At 63.1% G+C, this 17,143-nt stretch overlaps 5 protein-coding genes across 9 annotated transcripts; 4 read left to right on the top strand and 1 right to left on the bottom strand.

The window, feature by feature from the left end:
• Positions 1 to 399: 399 nt before the first annotated feature.
• On the top strand, positions 400 to 2,914 carry NAA80 (N-alpha-acetyltransferase 80, NatH catalytic subunit). Of its 3 annotated transcripts, XM_069028182.1 has the most exons (3): positions 660 to 712; positions 802 to 886; positions 1,747 to 2,914. In XM_069028182.1, exon 3 carries the CDS (start codon positions 1,755 to 1,757, stop codon positions 2,472 to 2,474), a length of 720 nt encoding a protein of 239 aa, XP_068884283.1. In that variant the 5' UTR covers positions 660 to 712; positions 802 to 886; positions 1,747 to 1,754; the 3' UTR covers positions 2,475 to 2,914. The 3 variants fall into 3 exon arrangements, with proteins under 3 accessions (XP_068884281.1, XP_068884282.1, XP_068884283.1); XM_069028180.1 differs by having other exon boundaries at positions 400 to 886; XM_069028181.1 differs by having other exon boundaries at positions 654 to 712; positions 802 to 2,914.
• A 15-nt stretch (positions 2,915 to 2,929) lies between these two features.
• Positions 2,930 to 5,389, top strand: HYAL3 (hyaluronidase 3). Its single transcript, XM_069028179.1, has 3 exons — positions 2,930 to 4,598; positions 4,706 to 4,795; positions 4,947 to 5,389. Exons 1-3 carry the CDS (start codon positions 3,702 to 3,704, stop codon positions 5,298 to 5,300), a joined length of 1,341 nt encoding a protein of 446 aa, XP_068884280.1. The 5' UTR covers positions 2,930 to 3,701; the 3' UTR covers positions 5,301 to 5,389.
• A 432-nt stretch (positions 5,390 to 5,821) lies between these two features.
• LSMEM2 (leucine rich single-pass membrane protein 2) lies at positions 5,822 to 7,676 on the top strand. The gene is made up of 4 exons (XM_069027470.1): positions 5,822 to 5,843; positions 7,021 to 7,161; positions 7,242 to 7,451; positions 7,540 to 7,676. The coding sequence occupies exons 1-4, from the start codon at positions 5,822 to 5,824 to the stop codon at positions 7,674 to 7,676; spliced, it is 510 nt and encodes a 169-aa protein (XP_068883571.1).
• A 221-nt stretch (positions 7,677 to 7,897) lies between these two features.
• On the bottom strand, positions 7,898 to 11,626 carry IFRD2 (interferon related developmental regulator 2). 3 transcript variants are annotated; one of them, XM_069028183.1, is made up of 12 exons: positions 11,588 to 11,626; positions 11,328 to 11,444; positions 11,151 to 11,235; positions 10,895 to 11,019; positions 10,657 to 10,814; positions 10,374 to 10,424; positions 9,862 to 10,031; positions 9,643 to 9,748; positions 9,279 to 9,416; positions 9,015 to 9,143; positions 8,845 to 8,940; positions 7,898 to 8,703 (listed from the first exon to the last, which is right to left on the bottom strand). In XM_069028183.1, the coding sequence occupies exons 1-12, from the start codon at positions 11,613 to 11,615 to the stop codon at positions 8,623 to 8,625; spliced, it is 1,284 nt and encodes a 427-aa protein (XP_068884284.1). In that variant the 5' UTR covers positions 11,616 to 11,626; the 3' UTR covers positions 7,898 to 8,622. The 3 variants fall into 3 exon arrangements, with proteins under 3 accessions (XP_068884284.1, XP_068884285.1, XP_068884286.1); XM_069028184.1 differs by lacking the exon at positions 10,374 to 10,424; XM_069028185.1 differs by lacking the exon at positions 9,643 to 9,748 and having other exon boundaries at positions 8,617 to 8,703.
• A 1,965-nt stretch (positions 11,627 to 13,591) lies between these two features.
• Positions 13,592 to 17,065, top strand: LOC138117310 (2'-5'-oligoadenylate synthase 1-like). Its single transcript, XM_069027449.1, has 6 exons — positions 13,592 to 14,790; positions 14,960 to 15,254; positions 15,334 to 15,509; positions 15,591 to 15,832; positions 15,920 to 16,055; positions 16,140 to 17,065. Exons 1-6 carry the CDS (start codon positions 14,596 to 14,598, stop codon positions 16,641 to 16,643), a joined length of 1,548 nt encoding a protein of 515 aa, XP_068883550.1. The 5' UTR covers positions 13,592 to 14,595; the 3' UTR covers positions 16,644 to 17,065.
• Positions 17,066 to 17,143: the final 78 nt, after the last annotated feature.

Below are 17,143 nucleotides of genomic sequence, written 5' to 3'. Positions count from 1 at the left end.
CAGCCCTGCTCCAGAAGGGAGCCGAGCTGCGGCAATGCGGGTCTGCCCAGCAGGGCTTGGTGTCCCTGGGACTGGAGACCCTGCGGAGGGCTGGGCAGGTCAGGGTAGGGTGTGCCGCCGTCCTGCCACGGCCAAGGCTCGGTGAGTCCTTGCGGGAATTCGGGAGCAGCCCGGAGCGGTGCGGGCAGCGCCGGGGCCGCGGATGGTGCGGCCTCCGGCCGGCAGAGGGCGCGGCGCGGGGCGGGGCCGGGCGGGGGAAGTGACGGCGGCGGCGGGGCCGGGAACGGTACGGGCGGGACCGCGCTGGGGCCGGGGAGTGCGAAGGGGAGAAGGGCGGGGAGAGGGGCTCGGTGGTGGGTTCAGTGATGGGGTCAGTGATGGGATCAATGGTGGGCCAGTGATGGGTCAATGCTGGGGTGAATGGTGGGTCAAAGATGGGTCAGTGATAGGGTCAATGATGGGTTGGTGAGGGGGTCATTGATGGGGTCAGTGATGGATCAGTGGTGGGGTCGGAGATGGGGTCAATGGCAGGTTAACAACAGGTCAGTAATGAGGTGAGTGTTGGGTCGGTGATGGTCAGTGGTGGGGTGGGTACCTGTGTTCGGGAGGTGCAGCCATGAGGTGGGAGCAGCAATCAGCTGGGTGATGCCATTTCGGTTTCTGCACCACGTGTGGGTGCTGTGTGGTTTGGAGCAATCGGCCTTCAGGCTGGGTGAGTGCTCAGTGTGGGGTTGCGGCGTGGGAAGTGACGGGTGCCGTGTGGGGCCCTGGACAGACGTGTCATTCACACCGGGGAAGCAGAACCAGGCGCTGTGGTTGGTCATCACCCTGGGCTGCTTCCTGCTGCACTGGCACCCAGGGCGAGGGAGCCGGCAGCAGCGGCAGGGTGAGTGTGAGCAGGGTGGGTGTGAGCAGGGTGACCTAGCAGGGTGACTGAGCAGGGTGAGTGCGATCACGGTGAGCACAGGGAGGGTTAGTGAAGGCAGGGTGAGTGCAGGCAGGGTGGGTGGCAGGCAGGTGCTGTTGGAGTCGTGGTATGGCTTTGCTGGGCAGATAGAAGGAAACCATCACCCACTCAGGAGTGCTGGTGGGGTCTGGCCTTTGAAGGGGACAGTGCAGGCTGGGCTGTGAGTCAGGAGTCTCACAGCTAGGGGGATGACTTTGGGGGGCACCCTAGGGTGTGGGAGGACAGGCTCAGGCTCTCCCCAACCCCCAGAGGGGAAGTGGGGCAGTTTGCTCAATCGTAGTTAATAAACTGGCATGGTGGTTCCTCCTGCCTTCTGCCTGGGGCTTCTTCTTCGCAAGGGGAACTGCCAGGCTGAGAGAGGGGACCCCACAGCACGCTGTAGGATAGGGGTTTTCTGACCCCTCTGCTCCTCAGAACCCCGACACTGAGCACACATGTGATGAGCTAGCTGGTCTGACCGGTGCCGAGGTGGCAGGAGCTAGTGGCAGGGGCTGGGGAGGAGGCAAGGCCAGCACTGTGCCTCCTGCCACTCTGCTGGTTTGGCAGTGCCAGACCTTCCTGCAGGTCTCATGGCATGAATTCCCGGAGCTGGCACCATGTGCCACTTCCGTGCCATGAATCTGTCATTTGACCTTGGACCCGCCGAACTTCCATGAACTCATCTGGCTGTGCTGCTGGGGAACCATGCCTGTGCTGGGGCCAGTGGCGGGCTGGGGGGAACACACGCATGGTCTGTGCCTTACTGCCTCTAAGCTGTGACCTGCTTGGTTTCCTGTCAGTGAGAAGAATGGGCTCCGTGTCGGAGGAGCTCAGCTTGGTTCCCTTGCACCAGAGGCCGGAGCTGCTGGAAGCCTGTGCCAAGCTGCTGGGCGAGGAGTGGGGGAAGAGCCGGGCGTCGCGGCTCCACACGCTCCAGCGCTCCTCGGACGCCTTTCCTGCCTGCCTGCTGCTGCTGCGGAGCCGGGGCCCCAGCGAGACCCCTGCTGCTCGGGAGGGGCCCTGCGAGCTTGTGGGCCATGCCCGACTCTCCCGCGTGGTCGGCCGTCCCCATGACCTTTTTGTGGAGAGTGTGGTGGTGGCCCGGGCGCTGCGGGGCCAGGGCTACGGGCGGCGGCTGATGGAGGCCACCGAGCAGTGGGCCTGGGCCCGGGGCTTTCGCTGCCTGCACCTCACCACCCATGACAAGCAGCATTTCTATGCCCACCTGGGTTTTGTCCTGGGTGAGCCGGTGCAGAGCGTGGCCTTTCTCAGCCCTGCTATATCCTCTGAGGTGCTGCGGCTCTTCTCCACCCCTTCTGGGGCTGCCACTGCCACCACCACCAGGCCACGGGTACCCGCTGCTCCTCCGCCTCCCCTCCCACCCCTCACTGTCCCCCCACCACCTCCCCCACCGACTGTGATCTGGGCGAGGGGTGTCCTGGCTGAGAGCAGCAAGCAGAGCCTCCTGGAAACCCCCCACCGTGATGCCAAAGGGCTCCCCATCTTCTGGATGAAGAAGGACATCTGAGGGGCTGGGGCCCCACTGAGCCAGTGATTAAAAGCAGTGCGGGTGGGAGCTGCCCGCCGCAGCACTGCCTGACTGCCTGCCATTCTTCAGGGCTGGCACCAGCTCCCCAGCCTCCCTGGTTCACCCTGATCCCATTGCTGGGGGTGGTGCTGGCAGGGAAGTGGTTCCCATACCCTGCCCTACCTGGGCATGCTGCCTCTACTCCCACCTTGCCCCCAGCTCGCCTGGCTGGGGCTCTGCAACCACCAGTATGGTGGGGAGCCAGGCCCACCCCAGGCTGTGGGGTTGGCACTAGTCCCCAGGAGTGCTTCCCAGTCCCACCAGTGTCTCTTCCACTCGGGATGTGCAGTGGGGCAGCTGGGGCTGACGGTGTGTGGTGACCTCCAGCATGGCCACAGCTGTTCTCACTGAGCAGCCTGGGGAAACTGAGGCACAAGCTGGCTGGGGGGGCACTGGGGGAGTAGGGCATGGTGGTGGGGCTGCAGGGTCGGGTCCCCTGCACTGCATGACACGGGGGGCCAAATCCCCCTAAGGCAGCTGGCGTCAGTGAGGGCCAGAGGCATGGGAACGGGAAGGTCAGAGAGAGCGTCCGGCCTCGCAACGAGGGATTAGCACTGCCCTTGCTGCATCACATGGCCCCTGGGCCCATTCCCTGCCTAATCCCCTCATTCTGGGCAGCTGGCCAGCACTGGGCAGGGGCACCAGACCCCTCTGGCCCTGCCTGGGCTGTGAGGGACAGAGCTGCCCCTTTGGTCCCACTGTACCTCTCGGGGGACTCAGTCCTTCAATAGATCACCCAGCCTGGCTAGGCACTGTGCTGAAACGGGGACCAGGGAGTCACGGTGCCCCCACTTCAGGCAGGACTGGGAGCCAGCTGGGAAACTCAGGCACCAGGGTCAGTGGCTTGCAGTGCCACTCCAGAGCTGTGTCATGGCTGTGGTGGTGCAAGGAGGAGCTCAGCACCAGAGAGCAGCAGGCAGAAGTAACACTGGCAGTGCTGAGGCAGGAGGGGTCTGAAACCCCCAAGCGTAACCAAGTCCTGTCCAGTTTTGGGGTGGGCAGCACATCCCTGCAGGGCAGCCCAGCCCCTGTGGCCCATCCTAGCCCACCATGTGCTCGGGTGGCAGTGCCTAAATTGCTGGGGTGCCCAGTGCATCTCACAGCCTCACCCCCACAGCTCTCCTTTCCTCGCAGGGTGCCGGCCCCACAGGCAGCTGGTGAGGTGGGATGGTGCTGGTGCTGGCACTGTGGGCCTGCCTGGCACTGGGCACAGGCAGTGAGGAGAGCCCAGCACCCAAGCCCCTGGCAGGCAGCCAGCCCTTTGCCGTGGTGTGGAACATCCCCACTGGCCGCTGCCAGCACCGCTTTGGCGTGGGGCTGCCCCTCAGCGACTACGGCATCATGGAGAACCAGGGTGGCCACTTTGCCGGCCAGAACATCACCATCTTCTACAAGAACAAGTTTGGGCTGTACCCCTACCTGTCGCAGCAGGGTGTCCCCCACAATGGGGGCATCCCCCAGCGTGTCCCTCTTGGTGCCCACCTCGACAGGGTGGCCGAGGACATCCACCTCCTCCTGCGACCTGATTTCCATGGCTTGGCCGTGGTGGACTGGGAGGAGTGGAGGCCCCTCTGGGCCCAAAACTGGGGGGCCAAAAAGATGTACCGGACAGCCTCGGAGCAGTGGGTGCGGGAGCAGCACGGCATCCTGCCGGCACGGCAGCAGCTCCGACTGGCCCAGTTGGAGTTCGAGGAGGCGGCACAGGCTCTAATGGAGGAGACACTTCTGGTGGGCCGAGCCCTACGCCCTGGGGGGCTTTGGGGTTTCTACCGCTTTCCCGACTGCCTCAACAGCAACTGGGCCAAGGAGGCAAACTACACCGGGCAGTGCCAGCCGGCAGAGGTGCAGCGTAACAACCATCTGGGCTGGCTCTGGGCCGCCTCTTCTGCCCTCTACCCCAGCATTTACCTGCCGCCGGCGCTGCCACCTGCCCTGCGCCACCGCTACGTGCACCACCGGCTGCGCGAGGCCCTGCGCGTGGCCGCCTTCGGGGCTCACGGCCTGCTGCCTGTGGTCGCCTACTCCCGCCTCTCCTACCGCCGCTCGTCCCGGTTCCTGCAGCTGGTAAGCACTGCGGGGCCGGAGCTGGCTGTGGGTGTGATGGAGGGTTCTGGTTGGCACAGGGACAGAGGCTGTGTCCCCCAGCCCGGTCACGTCTCTGTTCCCGGCAGGCTGACCTGGTGCACACCATCGGGGAGAGTGCGGCACTGGGAGCGGCTGGACTTGTGCTCTGGGGAGACATGTCCTACTCCCGCTCAGCTGTGAGTATGGCCCCCCGCTGCACTGGAGGCAGTGGGCAGCAGGAGGTGGCATGGGATGTACGGGATGGCCACATCCCCTGTGTCCACCAGGGAGGGCTCGCCAGAGGGTCTCCAGTGCCAGGGTGGGTTCTCACTGGTGCTTCCTCCCCAGGAAAGCTGTGCCAGCCTGCGCCACTACCTCGTGTCCATCCTGGGTCCCTACGTGGCCAACGTGACGGCAGCAGCCCGGGAATGCAGCTATGGGCAGTGCCACGGACACGGGCGCTGCGTGCGCCGGCAGCCCCACGACCTGGGCAGCCTCCTGCACCTCGGCCCCGGTGCCGGCCCGCCGGCTGCTTTCCGCTGCCACTGCTACCGCGGCTGGGCAGGTGAAGGCTGTGCCCAGCGGGTCCGGCTCAGCCCTGCCACCTCCTGCCAGGTGCCCACCCATGCTTACAGCCTCTATGGGCACAAGGATCTTGCATCTTCAGACACCTGCCTGCCACAGGGCACGTGGGGCTGGTGACCAAGGGCGGGGACCGCCATGGTCCCCTACATCAGCAGTGCTGCTGCTGGCACTTCCTATGGTCTCATTAACTTTATTAAATAAATTCTCCTGGCACAGCTGGCGTGCTCTTTGCGGGCAAAGCTGGGGGACTCTGTGGTGCCCCCAGGCTAGGCACAGTTGCCATTGTTGCTGAGAAGCAGCACAGACCCCACTTTGGCTCTGGATGAGTCCAACAGTGCCTCAGTTTTCCTGCATGGGCTCTGCCCTGATCTCATGAGCTGACAGCCCCTTTATCCTGGGAAAGGGGGTATGGGGCACCGCCACAACCTGCTGTCCCTTTGCCACTGCCACTGTGCTGCCAGCAGCCCTGACCATGCCACCAGGCCCCCCTCCCCACAGCTATTTTTATCGCCCCCCAACTGTGTTTCTCACTGTCCTATTTTAAGCGGCGCAGTTGGCGCACCGGGAACCCAGTGCCCAGCTCCTGGGGGCCCTGCACCACCTCACTGCCCGCTCACACTGCCCGGGCACAGGGAGCCATGCCCAGGGAGGCTGCAGAAGGTACACTGGGGAGTGGGCCTGGGGCTGGTGGGGGCCCTGGCACCCCAGGGGACACCGGGCGGCATGAGACTGTGGGGCTGGGATGGAAGGAGTGGACAGATGGTGCCCTCTGCCATGGGGGCTGTGGGCAGAGATGCCTGCCCAGGGAAGAAGGGGGTCCTGGAGGGCTGCAGGTGTAGGGCAGCAGGGTTTGGGGAGGATGCAGGCAGCTGGCTGGCAGAGCCCCCTGCACCAACTGTACACAACCAGCTGTGCCCCCCACCAGGGGGAAGTGGGTGCAGGGGTGATGTGGGTACCTATGGGGCAGCCCGCAGCCAAGGGTAGGGCCATGGGGAGGGTCTGAGGGGACCCTGGGTACCAGCTGAGGCCCCCATGCCCTGACGCCTGCCAGCCCCGTGGGTGACACACAGTCAGGACAGCAGCAGCACGGCGCCACGCTGCCCTGTGACACGCCACTGACCCCGGGAGGGATTGGGAGTGGGCACGGTGCCAGCCTGTCCTGCTCTGCCAAGGGCACAGTGCGTGGGCCCTGCCCACTGCTCAAAAATACACAAACACCTAGGAAATAATCTTTTCCCTCTACCCCAGTGCAGGCACGGTTGCTTCCCAAAACAGTGCTGGAGCAATGCCTACTTCCAAAAAGCCCCCTCAGTCCCGTGTGATGTGCCCACTAGGGCAATGGGCACCAGGCCCCCGTGGCACAGCATACACCCTGCATCTCCATCTGTGTGCCCCCAAGCAGCAGAGTACCTGCGGGGCGAGCCAGGCCACACCACACACTGGCACTGCCCTGCACCTGCCCACCAGCTTCCAGCTGGCCCTTGGAGGCCCAGCCGGTCCCACAGTGCCTGGGCTATCCTGGCTGGGGGGTGGCACATTCCTGCCCCCAAGCCAGGGCCAGATTCCAGCCCCACTAACAAGGCTCCGGGATCGTGGCCACCAGGCACCCGCTAACTGCTCCGATGACAGCGGTGGGGCCAGGGGGACACAGCCAGTGCTTGCCCACTGTGGCTGCAGGGCTGTGCCAAGGGAACACCAGCCTTGGCTGCCCTCCCTGGTGCAGCACCGGGCTGCCAAGGCTGGATCTCCTTTGCAGGGCTCTGGTCCCATAGGGGTGCTCCCGGCAGGTAGGGCTGTGGGCAGGGCACGGGCTGACCCTCTGCCTCCGCTCCAGCAGACAGCATGGGAAGGGCCGAGGGTGCCGTGCCGGCAGAGCCAGGGGACCCTGACAGCAGCGAGTCCGGAGCCATCAGCCTGCGCCCCGTGGAGTCCATCAGCGACCTGCACTGGGCCTCGGGCGGCCACAAGGGCACAGAGGGTGAGAGCACTGCGGGGGCCCGTGCTAGCCCCGGCTGTGCCCGTGGCCAGGCTCTGACCCCTTCTCTCCCCTGCCTGCAGGCAACGGCCCGGCTCCCTCCAGCAGCCTGCGCCGGCCCCCGCCTCGGCCCGTATCCCCCGTGCCCCCGCAGCTCCTGCCCACCCTGCGCCCCGTGCCCCCCGCCAGTCCCTGCCCCTGCCTCGGCCCTGGCCACCCCCTGCTGCTGGCCCTGCTGGCACTCCTGGCACTGTCGAGCCTGGTCCTGGCCACACTGGCCATCTACCTGAGTGGTACGTGGCACTGGGCAGGGTGGGGAGACGGGGAACTGTGGGGGGCCAGGCTGTGTACCTCCAACATATCCCCATCCTCTCCCCGCAGTCCTGCAGAGCCAGTCGGTGCGGGCGCTGGCCCAGTGGCTGGAGAGCCAGGAGGACGCCGTGCACCAGCTGCGGGCAGCCAGCAGGCAGCTCTGGGCTCGCCTCAACGCCAGTGCCCAGCCTGGCGGGCACCGCTGAGCTGCCCCTGGCCCCACCACGGGCTCCGGGCCACCATGGGAAGGGGCACCGAAGGGCAGGAGGGGGGAGCAGGCAGCCTCACCCACTGAGACCTGGCAGCATTGCCCATCGGGGCACAGTGGCAATCCCGGCCCCCGTCCCAGACTATGAGAGAAAGAGAGTGGGCTGTAAGGACCTGCATCCACCCCAGTGACAGCCCTTCCTCTTAACAAGGCAGAAGGCATACTTCAATTAGCCTTTTAATTACCTCTTACAATCAAAGTCTTAGAAAATCACCATGATAGATAACATTCCCAGGGTGGCAGGCACTGCCAACTGGCATGGCCCATGCCTGCCTGGGCAGTGGCCCCCCTCCCATGATTCATTTCCCACAAGATTACTATTTCATATAAAGCATTTGGCTGGAAAAGGGCTGAGAGTGGGCAGCTGGCAGGGCTGGCCACTCCACACCGCTCTGCCACCATCGCTGGTGCCAGGCTGGCTGGGGAGGTAGGGGCTGTACCTAGCATGGCAGGGCAGGGAGAACACGCCTGCCACAAGCACAGACACCACGACCAGGTGCTCCGCAGCCCTGCACGGCTCTGCCCTCCCACCCAACCTTCAGGCTGTGCCAGGCCACCCTGGTGCCCCTGCAGGACTGGGGAGGGGGTACACGAGCCCTGCCTCTGAAAGGGGCTGCAGGAGCTTGGGTGAGACCCCCTCCCACTGTGCCACATGGATCCCCAGCCACAGAGCAGGCACATGGCAGCACCTCCCCCTGCTCTTCTTTTATCCTTCCTAATTTTTGGTTAAAAAAATAAAAGAGGGGGCAGCCCCCAGCGGGGCAGCTCCAGGCATTAAATACTCTGCTGTACACGAATAAAAGCCCAAGGGCTGGGGGCACCTGCCCCTCACAGTGCTGGGTCTGCAGTCCAGGTGGGCTGGGGGCTCTGCCCCCCTCTGCCCATCACAGCACATCCACCCGCTTGTCCCGCACGCGGCTCCGGGCTTTCGTGCGGGCTTTGAAGGCAGCCGAGTTGTAGAGGTGCTGGAAGGACAGGGAGGGAGAGATAGGTTAGAGATGCCCCTCTGCCTACCCCCCCATCGACCACCACACTCAGGCACTCAGCTGGAGCCCATGGTGGTAGAGGAGGGGACTGTGGGCACAAATCTGGGAGGTGGCACCCACCTTCTCAAAGCGGGAAACCTTGCTGGCTTTCAGAGCAGCCGCATCCAGCACCAAGGGGGGCCCAAGGCCAAAGATCTCCCGTAGCAGCTCATTGTTCTGTGGGAGTAGGGGTTTGTCAACACCCAGCAGCACCAGCTCAGCACTCCTTGGTGCATCTGCCCAGCCCCTACCTGGAGGTGGTGGCGGATGCCGGAGCCCAGCACCTCCTTAAAGGCTTGGTAGGTGCGCTGGCGTGCCCAGCTGTCCAGGTACATGCACTCCAGGCCAAATCGGATGGTCTCCTCCTGGTATTCCCCAGTCTGAGCAGAGAGAGGGGCACCAGCAATAATCTGGGCACCAGACCTATGTGGCCCCGGGCTCTCCACAGAGAGGAATGGCCAGGCAGCTGGGAAGCAGCCACAGTGGCAGGACAGGGCAGCACCAGGCTCCAGTACCTCAATGAAACGCAGGATATCCCGGAAGATGGATCGCTGCTTCCGTCGGTCCGTCTTGGCTCGGTACTTGTTGCTCTCAGTAGCCAGGACCTTGAGTTGGGCACACAGGAACTCTGTATCTTGGTGGCATAAGTCCTCCTGCCAAAAAGCAGGGGATTTAGAGGGAAGTCCATGGCACTGCCCACTGCCATGGCCAGGACAGGGATTGGGGGATCACTGGGGCCAGCCCCTCTGCCTGGGTGCCTGCTGGTGACACCAGTCAATGCCAGCTCGGCCGGGGCATGGGCAGGGTGTCAAGCAGCTCCCTCCCTGCTGCCTGGTTACTGCTCACCCACTGCTCCATTGCCACAGCACCCCCCCTTACCTCCAGGTCCTGGGCCAGCTCGAAGAGCAGCGCAATGGTTTCCCCGGCCAGGATGCGCAGGGCAACGCTGCTGCTGGTCAGCAGTGGGGGCAGCTGCAGCCAGCGACTGGGACAGGCAGGCAGGAGGGCAGTCAGGGAGGCCAAGCACTGCCCCAGGGGCTCCCTGCTCCACAGCTGGCTGCCCCACACCAGCCTCCACTCACCCCACACCCCACTCACTTGTCCAAAATGCTCCTGAGGTGGGAGGGGGGGCAGATGGTGAGGAGCAGGGACCATGACTGGAGTGCACTGCAGTGCAGAGGCCCATGCTGAGCAGGTGCTGAGCCCCCTTCGCCTGTGCTGGGGGGGCTAAAGATGCCCTCCAAGCAGGACAGGCATGAAACCAGGTCCTGGAGGAGAAAAACCTGCCAGTCAGATCCCAGCTGCCATGAAGATGCCATGGTGAGCTGTGCACTGGGGACCAAAGGCAACCCACCATGCCAAGGGGTGCCAGGAGTCCCTTGGGGCAAGAGAGGCTACTCCACCCACAACACCCCATCTCTGCAACGCAGGCCTCCTCCCAGCTCAGCTCCACGCTGCCCAGGGAAGGGGCCTGGGCTGTCACTGATGTCGCTGTACCCCTACCCCAGCTCAGCTCCAGGCTGCCCTGGCACTGCGGACTGAGGGCAGGTGGCACGGCAACCCCTGGGTGCCCTCCTGCAGGGGTACGGACGACACCCAGGCGCAGTTACCTCGAGGTCAGCAGCAGCAATATAGCAGCACATGCCCAGGGCTGTGGCACACTGGCAAGAGAAGTGAGGGAAATGCAGTCAGATCAGGCCCCGGTGGATCATGCTGGGCCTGATCCAGCACCCAGCCAAGGGGCAGCCAGGTTGGGGTGCCCCTGCTTTGTGCCACCACACTCCATAGCACCAAATTCTGTTGCCCTCCTGGGACTGCGGGGGCCCCCAAAGGTATTGCCTGGGTTCTCCCCACCACGGAGGTGTCCCCAGGAGGAAAGGGGCCAGGCCTTACGCTCTGCCGGGCGCTGGGGCTGGCTGTGCTGTCTGTCAGGACGCTGACGAGCAGGGGCTTCAGGCTGCGGAACACCTCTTCTCCCTCCGGGCCAGAGCCCATCTGGAGGCAGAGGAGGGTGAGGACGGTGCCCGCCAGCGCCTGCTCCTCGCCTTTACCTGTGGGCAGCACGAGAGACCTCCCTCAGACACGGGTCACCGGCCCCGCCGCCGCCGCCGCCGCCCGCCCGTACCCTGACCTTTCTTGAGACACTTCTCCAGGGAGTCGGTGAGCGTGAGGCGGCGCTCCAGCAGGAACTCGGACAGGGTTTTGGAGGACAGGGCCAGGCGCAGGCTCTGCAGTGCCGCCTGCCGCGCCTTGGCGCTGCGGGAGACCGCGGGACGTCACGGGCTGGGGTGTCCCGGGACGGGGCACATCCCTGCCCCTGGCTGACAGTGCTGGCAGGGGCGGGCAGCGTGCCAGGAGCACCCACGGCGGTGACAGCCGCTCCTCACCTCTTGTCCAGGAGGTTGTCCATGTGCTCTTTCAGCCTGTCCTCCACCTCTTCCTCCTGGCCTTGCTCACTCGCCGCCTCGCTCCCTGCCCGGGCGGCACCACGTGAAGCCGGGGAGCCCGCGTGGGGGGGACACCGCGACCCACGTGGGGGTCACCATGGGGTCCGCGTGGCTCACCTGGTCCCTCGTCGGCGGGGCTGACGCTCTCACTGGCACTGCTGCAGTGGCTCAGCACCTCGCTGCCGGCCTCCTCCTCGCTACCGGGCGAGCTCGCCCGGGCGCTGCCGGTGCCGCCTGCGGGGGTGCGGAGCAGACCCGTGTGAGCCCGGCGCTGTCACCTCGGCGCTGTCACCCCGCCCATGTCACACGCGGCCCCGGTGTGTCGTCCCCCCCCCCCCCCGGTCCCCTCACGCGGGCCCCCCCCCCCCCCCACTCACGGCGCGCGGCGCGGCGGGAGCGCGGCATGGCCGGCGCGCGCGGACCCCGCGCCCCGCCCCCGCCGGGAGGGCCCGGCCCCCGCCCCGCCCCCGCCGCGCGGCCCCCTGGGAGCGCCCCCCGCCAGCTGCGCGTGCGCCGCCGGACGCGCGAGCCCCGTGTCCGTGCCCGTGTCCGTGTCCGTGTCCGTGTCCGTGTCCGTGTCCGTGTCCGTGTCCGTGCCCTGACCCTCTCTCTGACCCTCTCTCTGACCCTCTCTCTGTCCAGGCGCTGTCTTCATCCCTGGTCCCTCAGTATCCTTGCCCCTCTCCCTGTCCTGACGCTATCTTCATCCCTGGTCCCTGATAGTAAAGATGTGTACTGGTATCTTTACAAACAATTCGATGGGTGCGGGTCTTTAGGAGAAATGGGTGTTAATGTCTTTGAAATGGGTCTTAGTGTCTCTACCAACCTCAAGCCACACAGGTTTGGTACAGAACCCAGACAGTCTGAACTCCTGAACTTTAGGGTAGTAGACAAATGGGTCCGCATAAAGTCTGATGCAGAACTCAGGCGGAACTTCGGAACTTCAGGGGAAAATGACAGGTTCGAGGGCGGAACGTGCGGTAGGCGGTTCGAAAAGGCTGTACCTTCCTAGGGCCTCAGCCAATGGGGAAAGGAAGAGGGCAACATGCAGCCGGGAGTTTAGGATAAAAGGAGGCTGCGTCGTCCGAAACCCCGAGAGAGAAAACCGGTAGGGGTGTAGCCCAGTGGACTGTCTCCCTTTATTCGAATAAAGTTGCAGGCCTCCTCTGTCTCCTTTATGTACACTGGCTTTTCCTAACGTGGTTTTCTGCACATCCCTGCCCCTCTCCCGGCTCTGTCTTCACCCCTGGCTCCTTACTATCCCTGCCCGTATTCCTTCTTCAGTCCCTGCCCCTGCCTGCATCTCATTAGGAAAATCTCATTCCCTAAGTAATGTACCAATTACTCTTCCTAGTATGGTATGGCCTTTATTAAGATCTATACACCCCCTGTTACATTGTATACTGCATAGCTATGGCTGGGTTGGCAGGAAGAGAGAGAAGCAAAGCGAAGCGAAGCGAAGCGAAGCGAAGCGAAGCGAAGAGAAGAGAAGAGAAGAGAAGAGAAGAGAAGAGAAGAGAAGAGAAGAGAAGAGAAGGAGGAAGAGAAGAGATAAGACCTCCCTGAGACCCTCCCATCATCTGGTCTCACAGATAAGTAACCCTTGAGGTAGTGAGACTGAATCCAGAACGAGGGAAGAGGGATGCCAACGCCATAGAATTGCACTGGCTTTGCAAAGCCATGGGGACAGTAGGGAATTGGTGGAGCCCTGCTGTACCCCAGCACTTGAAGGGTGCGAGAGCCACATGTGAACCACATTTGGGGTGCTTCGATTTGGCTGGGACACTGGGTGTGAATAAAGGATATCCATTGTCATGCTTATCTTGGTGTCCTGGTCTTGCTCCTCAGGCTGCACGGGCCAGGTGTGAAATGCTCATGACACCTGTCCCTGCCCACAGCTCTGCCCCTGCCTGTAACCCTGTCCCCATTGCTGGTCCTCTCTCTGCCTCTCTTCCTAATATCCCTGCCTGTATTCCTGCCTTGTTGTCACCCAACACTAAGGGGACACCTATCCCTGCTCCTGCCCATATCCGTGACCTGGCCATTTGCTGCTGCTGCCACTATCTCTACTTCTGTCCTTGTCCCTGCTCCTGATTATATCCCTGCCCATCTCTCCTCTGCCCTATCTGTATCCCTATAGTTGTGCCTGACCCCAACTGGACCCTATCTCCATCTTACTCATATTCCTGCCCCTGCTGCTGACCTTTCCCTGGCCCATCCTTGTCCCTGTCCCTGCCCCTCCCTCCCTCCTCTCCCCAGCCTCTGCCTATCACCTGCCCATGTGCTGACTCCCTGCCCCCTTTTGCTCCTGCCCCTATTCCCTATCTTGTTCCTCTTCCCATTCTTGCCAGCCCCTGCTCCCAGGAGCACACTCCCCCTCTGCCTACAGCCCCTGCCCATCCTCCTGGCCGTGCCTGACCCTGCCCCGAGTTCCCGGTTGTGAGTTTCTGTTATTTGGCTCTTCCCAGTTTATTTGGACCAGAAGGGCAGTCGCGGGCTCCTTTCCACTTTCGTTTCCAGCTTGGCAGAGTCAGAAACTGAAATTGCGTCAGGAAGAGAAACTGAAACTCCCAGCTTAAGGTAGCACGGGCAGCAACATCCTACCCGTACTACCTGCTGCTTCCTGCACCCGGGATCAAGGGGCACCGGCGGCTCTGCTGATCCTGGCACCGGCTGCATCCCACTGCAAGGGAGGGCATCAGTCTGCCTGGTGATACTGGCATCAGCCGTGTCCCACTGATGGCGTTGACACCAGGACCCTCGGTGACACTGGCTATGTCTGCATCTCATTGCCTACAGTGATGCCAGGGCATTTGCTGACACTGGTGACAACCCCATTCCATTGCCCGTGGTGACACGAGGGTAGCTGGTGGCACTGGCCACATCCCATTGCCCCTGCTGACCCCATGCCACAGCATGAGCCATGGCTCAGCACTGGCTGTGCCCCAGCCCGGATACTTCAGCCGCCAGCATGGAACTGGCGCCGGATCCCTGCGGTGGGGCTCTGCCTTTGTCCAGCAGGGCACCCAGGGGAGACCCTGTGTCACCGCAGGCACCTGGGCTATGAGGTCCCCAGCACCCCAGAGCCAGCCTGCAGGCAGCTGCCTCTCTGCCACCACCACCCGAGCTAGATGCCAGGGTGCCGCGCAGCCACTCCTGTCCCCTTCCCAGCCCCCGCAGTGGTGGCACCGGAGACACCCGAGGGCTCCGTGGGAACGACTCGGGGGCCACCTTAAGTTCCCAGCGGTGACGTACCGGGGCGGTGGCCCGGGAAGGTTTAAATGCTGCTGCAGACAGCAGCAGGCTGTGCAGAGTGCTGCAGGCAGGAGTAGAGGTAGGAGGTAGCCAGTCAGAAAAGGGCAGCGGGAGTGACACAGCTGTCAGCATGGATGTGGACGAGGTGGCATCCACGAACGGACTGAGAACAGTAACCACCAGGAACCTGGATGGCTGGATCGCAGAGACCCTGCAGCCCAGCACAACTTTCTCCATGCAGGTGAAGGAGGCAGTGGGGCAAATCTGTGAATTCCTGAAGAGGAACTGCTTTGGGGATGAAATCCACGTCCAAAAGACCGTCAAGGTGAGTGTTGCCCAGCTTGGGGGCCAGCTGACACCCCTGCTGCCACCCTTCCCACTGTCTCATGCTCCAGCTCCTGCCCTGCCTCAGTTTCCCTTGCCAGCTCCAGGAGTGGTGGCAGCTGATCCTGGTGCCAGCAGCGGTGCTGAACAAGCAGGGTCTCTCTCTGCAGGGTGGCTCAGCAGGAAAGGGCACAGCTCTGAAGAAAAACTCTGATGCGGATGTGGTGCTCTTCCTCAGCTGCTTACCCAGCTACCAGGAGCAGAAGAAGAACAGAAAGTTTATCCTGGATTTGATCATGAAAAGGCTGAAGGCCTGCAGGGAGAGCTTGCAGTTCAATGTGTACATCAGCGAACCCAAGTACAAGGGTCCTGACAACACACCGCGCTCCCTCAGCCTTACTCTGACCTCCAAGGTGACTGGAGAGTCCATTGATATGGACATCCTGCCTGCCTATGATGCTTTGGGTAAGGGCTGCAAGCTGGCAAAGGGACAGGCAGTGGTGTCAGTGCTGGGATGGCTCTCACCCTCCTTTTCACCCCACAGGGCAGGTGACCGAGGATGCCCCACCGAATGCAGAAGTGTACGTGAGGCTCCTGCATGCCTCCAGCCAGCCCGGGGAGTTTTCCCCCTGCTTCACTGAGCTGCAGAAGATGTTTGTGAAGCGTCACCCTGCCAAGCTGAAGAACCTCCTGCGCCTGGTCAAGTACTGGTACAAGGAGGTGAGGGGCTGCCCAGCTTTCCCAGTTCCCACAAGACACCCCTCCCAGCCAGCTCTCACCCCATCTCTGTCTTCTCCCCAGCTGCTGAATCCACAGTACCCCAATGCGCACCTGCCCCCTAAGTATGCCCTGGAGCTGCTGACCATCTATGCCTGGGAGGAGGCCACAGGCTCCTGCGAGTCCTTTGTCATGGCTCAGGGCTTCCGCACAGTGCTGGAACTGCTGTGCCGGTACCAGGAGATCTGCATCTACTGGGAGAAGTACTACTCGCTCCAGCACAGAGAGATTGGGAACCATGTCAAGGGCTTGCTGTGCAGTCCCCGGTGAGGACCGTGCCCGGTAGGACTGTGCCCACTGGCCCCATGGCACTGCCCAGGGCTGACAGCAATGCCCACTCTCTGTGTTTGCAGCCCTGTCATCCTGGACCCTGCTGACCCCACGGGGATCCTGGGCCAAGACAAGAACTGGAACTTGATGGCGCATGCAGCTGCCTTCTACTGCCGCTCACTGCCCTGTCTTAAAAATGTCCAGCCCTGGGATGTGCAGGTAAGGCTGCCCGAGCCTGCGAGCATCACGGGCCCCCACCCCTGCCCCTGCTGTCTTTGCCCACCCGCTCTCCTGTCCCTGCAGCCAGCCCGGTCAGTGACCATTGAGGTGGTGCAGCTGTCGGGCACCAAACTGAAGAATCGTGTCAGCCCCTACACCACCGTCAGGCAGCTGAAGGAAATGATCCAGCAGAATTGGGGCATCCCATTATACAGCCAGCGCCTGGCGCAGCAGGAGCCAGGCAGGAGCAACATCATCCTCCAGGACTCCGAGACCCTGGCCACGCATGGCATCTTCTACAACACCACGCTGGTGCTGCTCCAGACTGAGCCCCAGACGATGCAGATCTTTGTCAAGGATGATAAGAATCGGACCACCACCTACACGGTGCTGCCCACTGCCACTGTCCGACAGCTGAAGGAGCAGATCCAGGCCCGCCAGGGGCCTTCTGCGAATGAGCAACGCCTGACCTATGGCTCCAGGGAGCTGGAGGACCGGCACACGCTGGCACACTACGATGTCAAGCCCATGACCACAATCTACATGCTCCTGCGGCTCCGGGGGGGTGCAGGCCCCCAGCACCCCTAGTTCCCTGCCTGCTTGCCCTCCTGAGCATTGCTCTCAGCACCAGCCCATGCCCCTGTGTACCCCCCTGTGATGCTGGAAATAAATATTTGGTAGATCCTTGTGCTGCGTGCTCTGTTGGGGACAGTGCCAGGTGGTCAAGTGACATGGGATGGTCAAGGGGTTGGGGTCACCAACCCTTTGGGATGAGGGGGGACCTCAATACCACAAGATGCTGGGATGGCACAGGGACACAGGTGCAGTAAAGCAGTGCTCCCTGTGCCCAGGGTGCCTGGTGGCGTCAGGGATGCCAGCCTGCTGCCAGCGGGACCTCAGGAGAAAAAACCAGCTCCTTTCTCTGCCTGCACCCGTGCCTGCCTGTGCCCACGCCGGGGGCTCAAGTGTCAGGGCTGGGGTGCAGCCAGTGCTGGGACATGGTTTGTACTGGTGGCATGGTGTCACCAGAGGCTGTGGGATGTGGCCAGTCCTGATGCCACCGCAGACAGCAGGAGGCAGCAGATTCT

Source organism: Aphelocoma coerulescens, chromosome 12 (genome assembly GCF_041296385.1).
Source record: "Aphelocoma coerulescens isolate FSJ_1873_10779 chromosome 12, UR_Acoe_1.0, whole genome shotgun sequence".
NCBI lineage: Eukaryota > Metazoa > Chordata > Aves > Passeriformes > Corvidae > Aphelocoma > Aphelocoma coerulescens.
The sequence above is the reverse complement of the archived record's forward strand: the minus strand, read 5'-3'. Positions and strand labels throughout refer to the sequence as shown.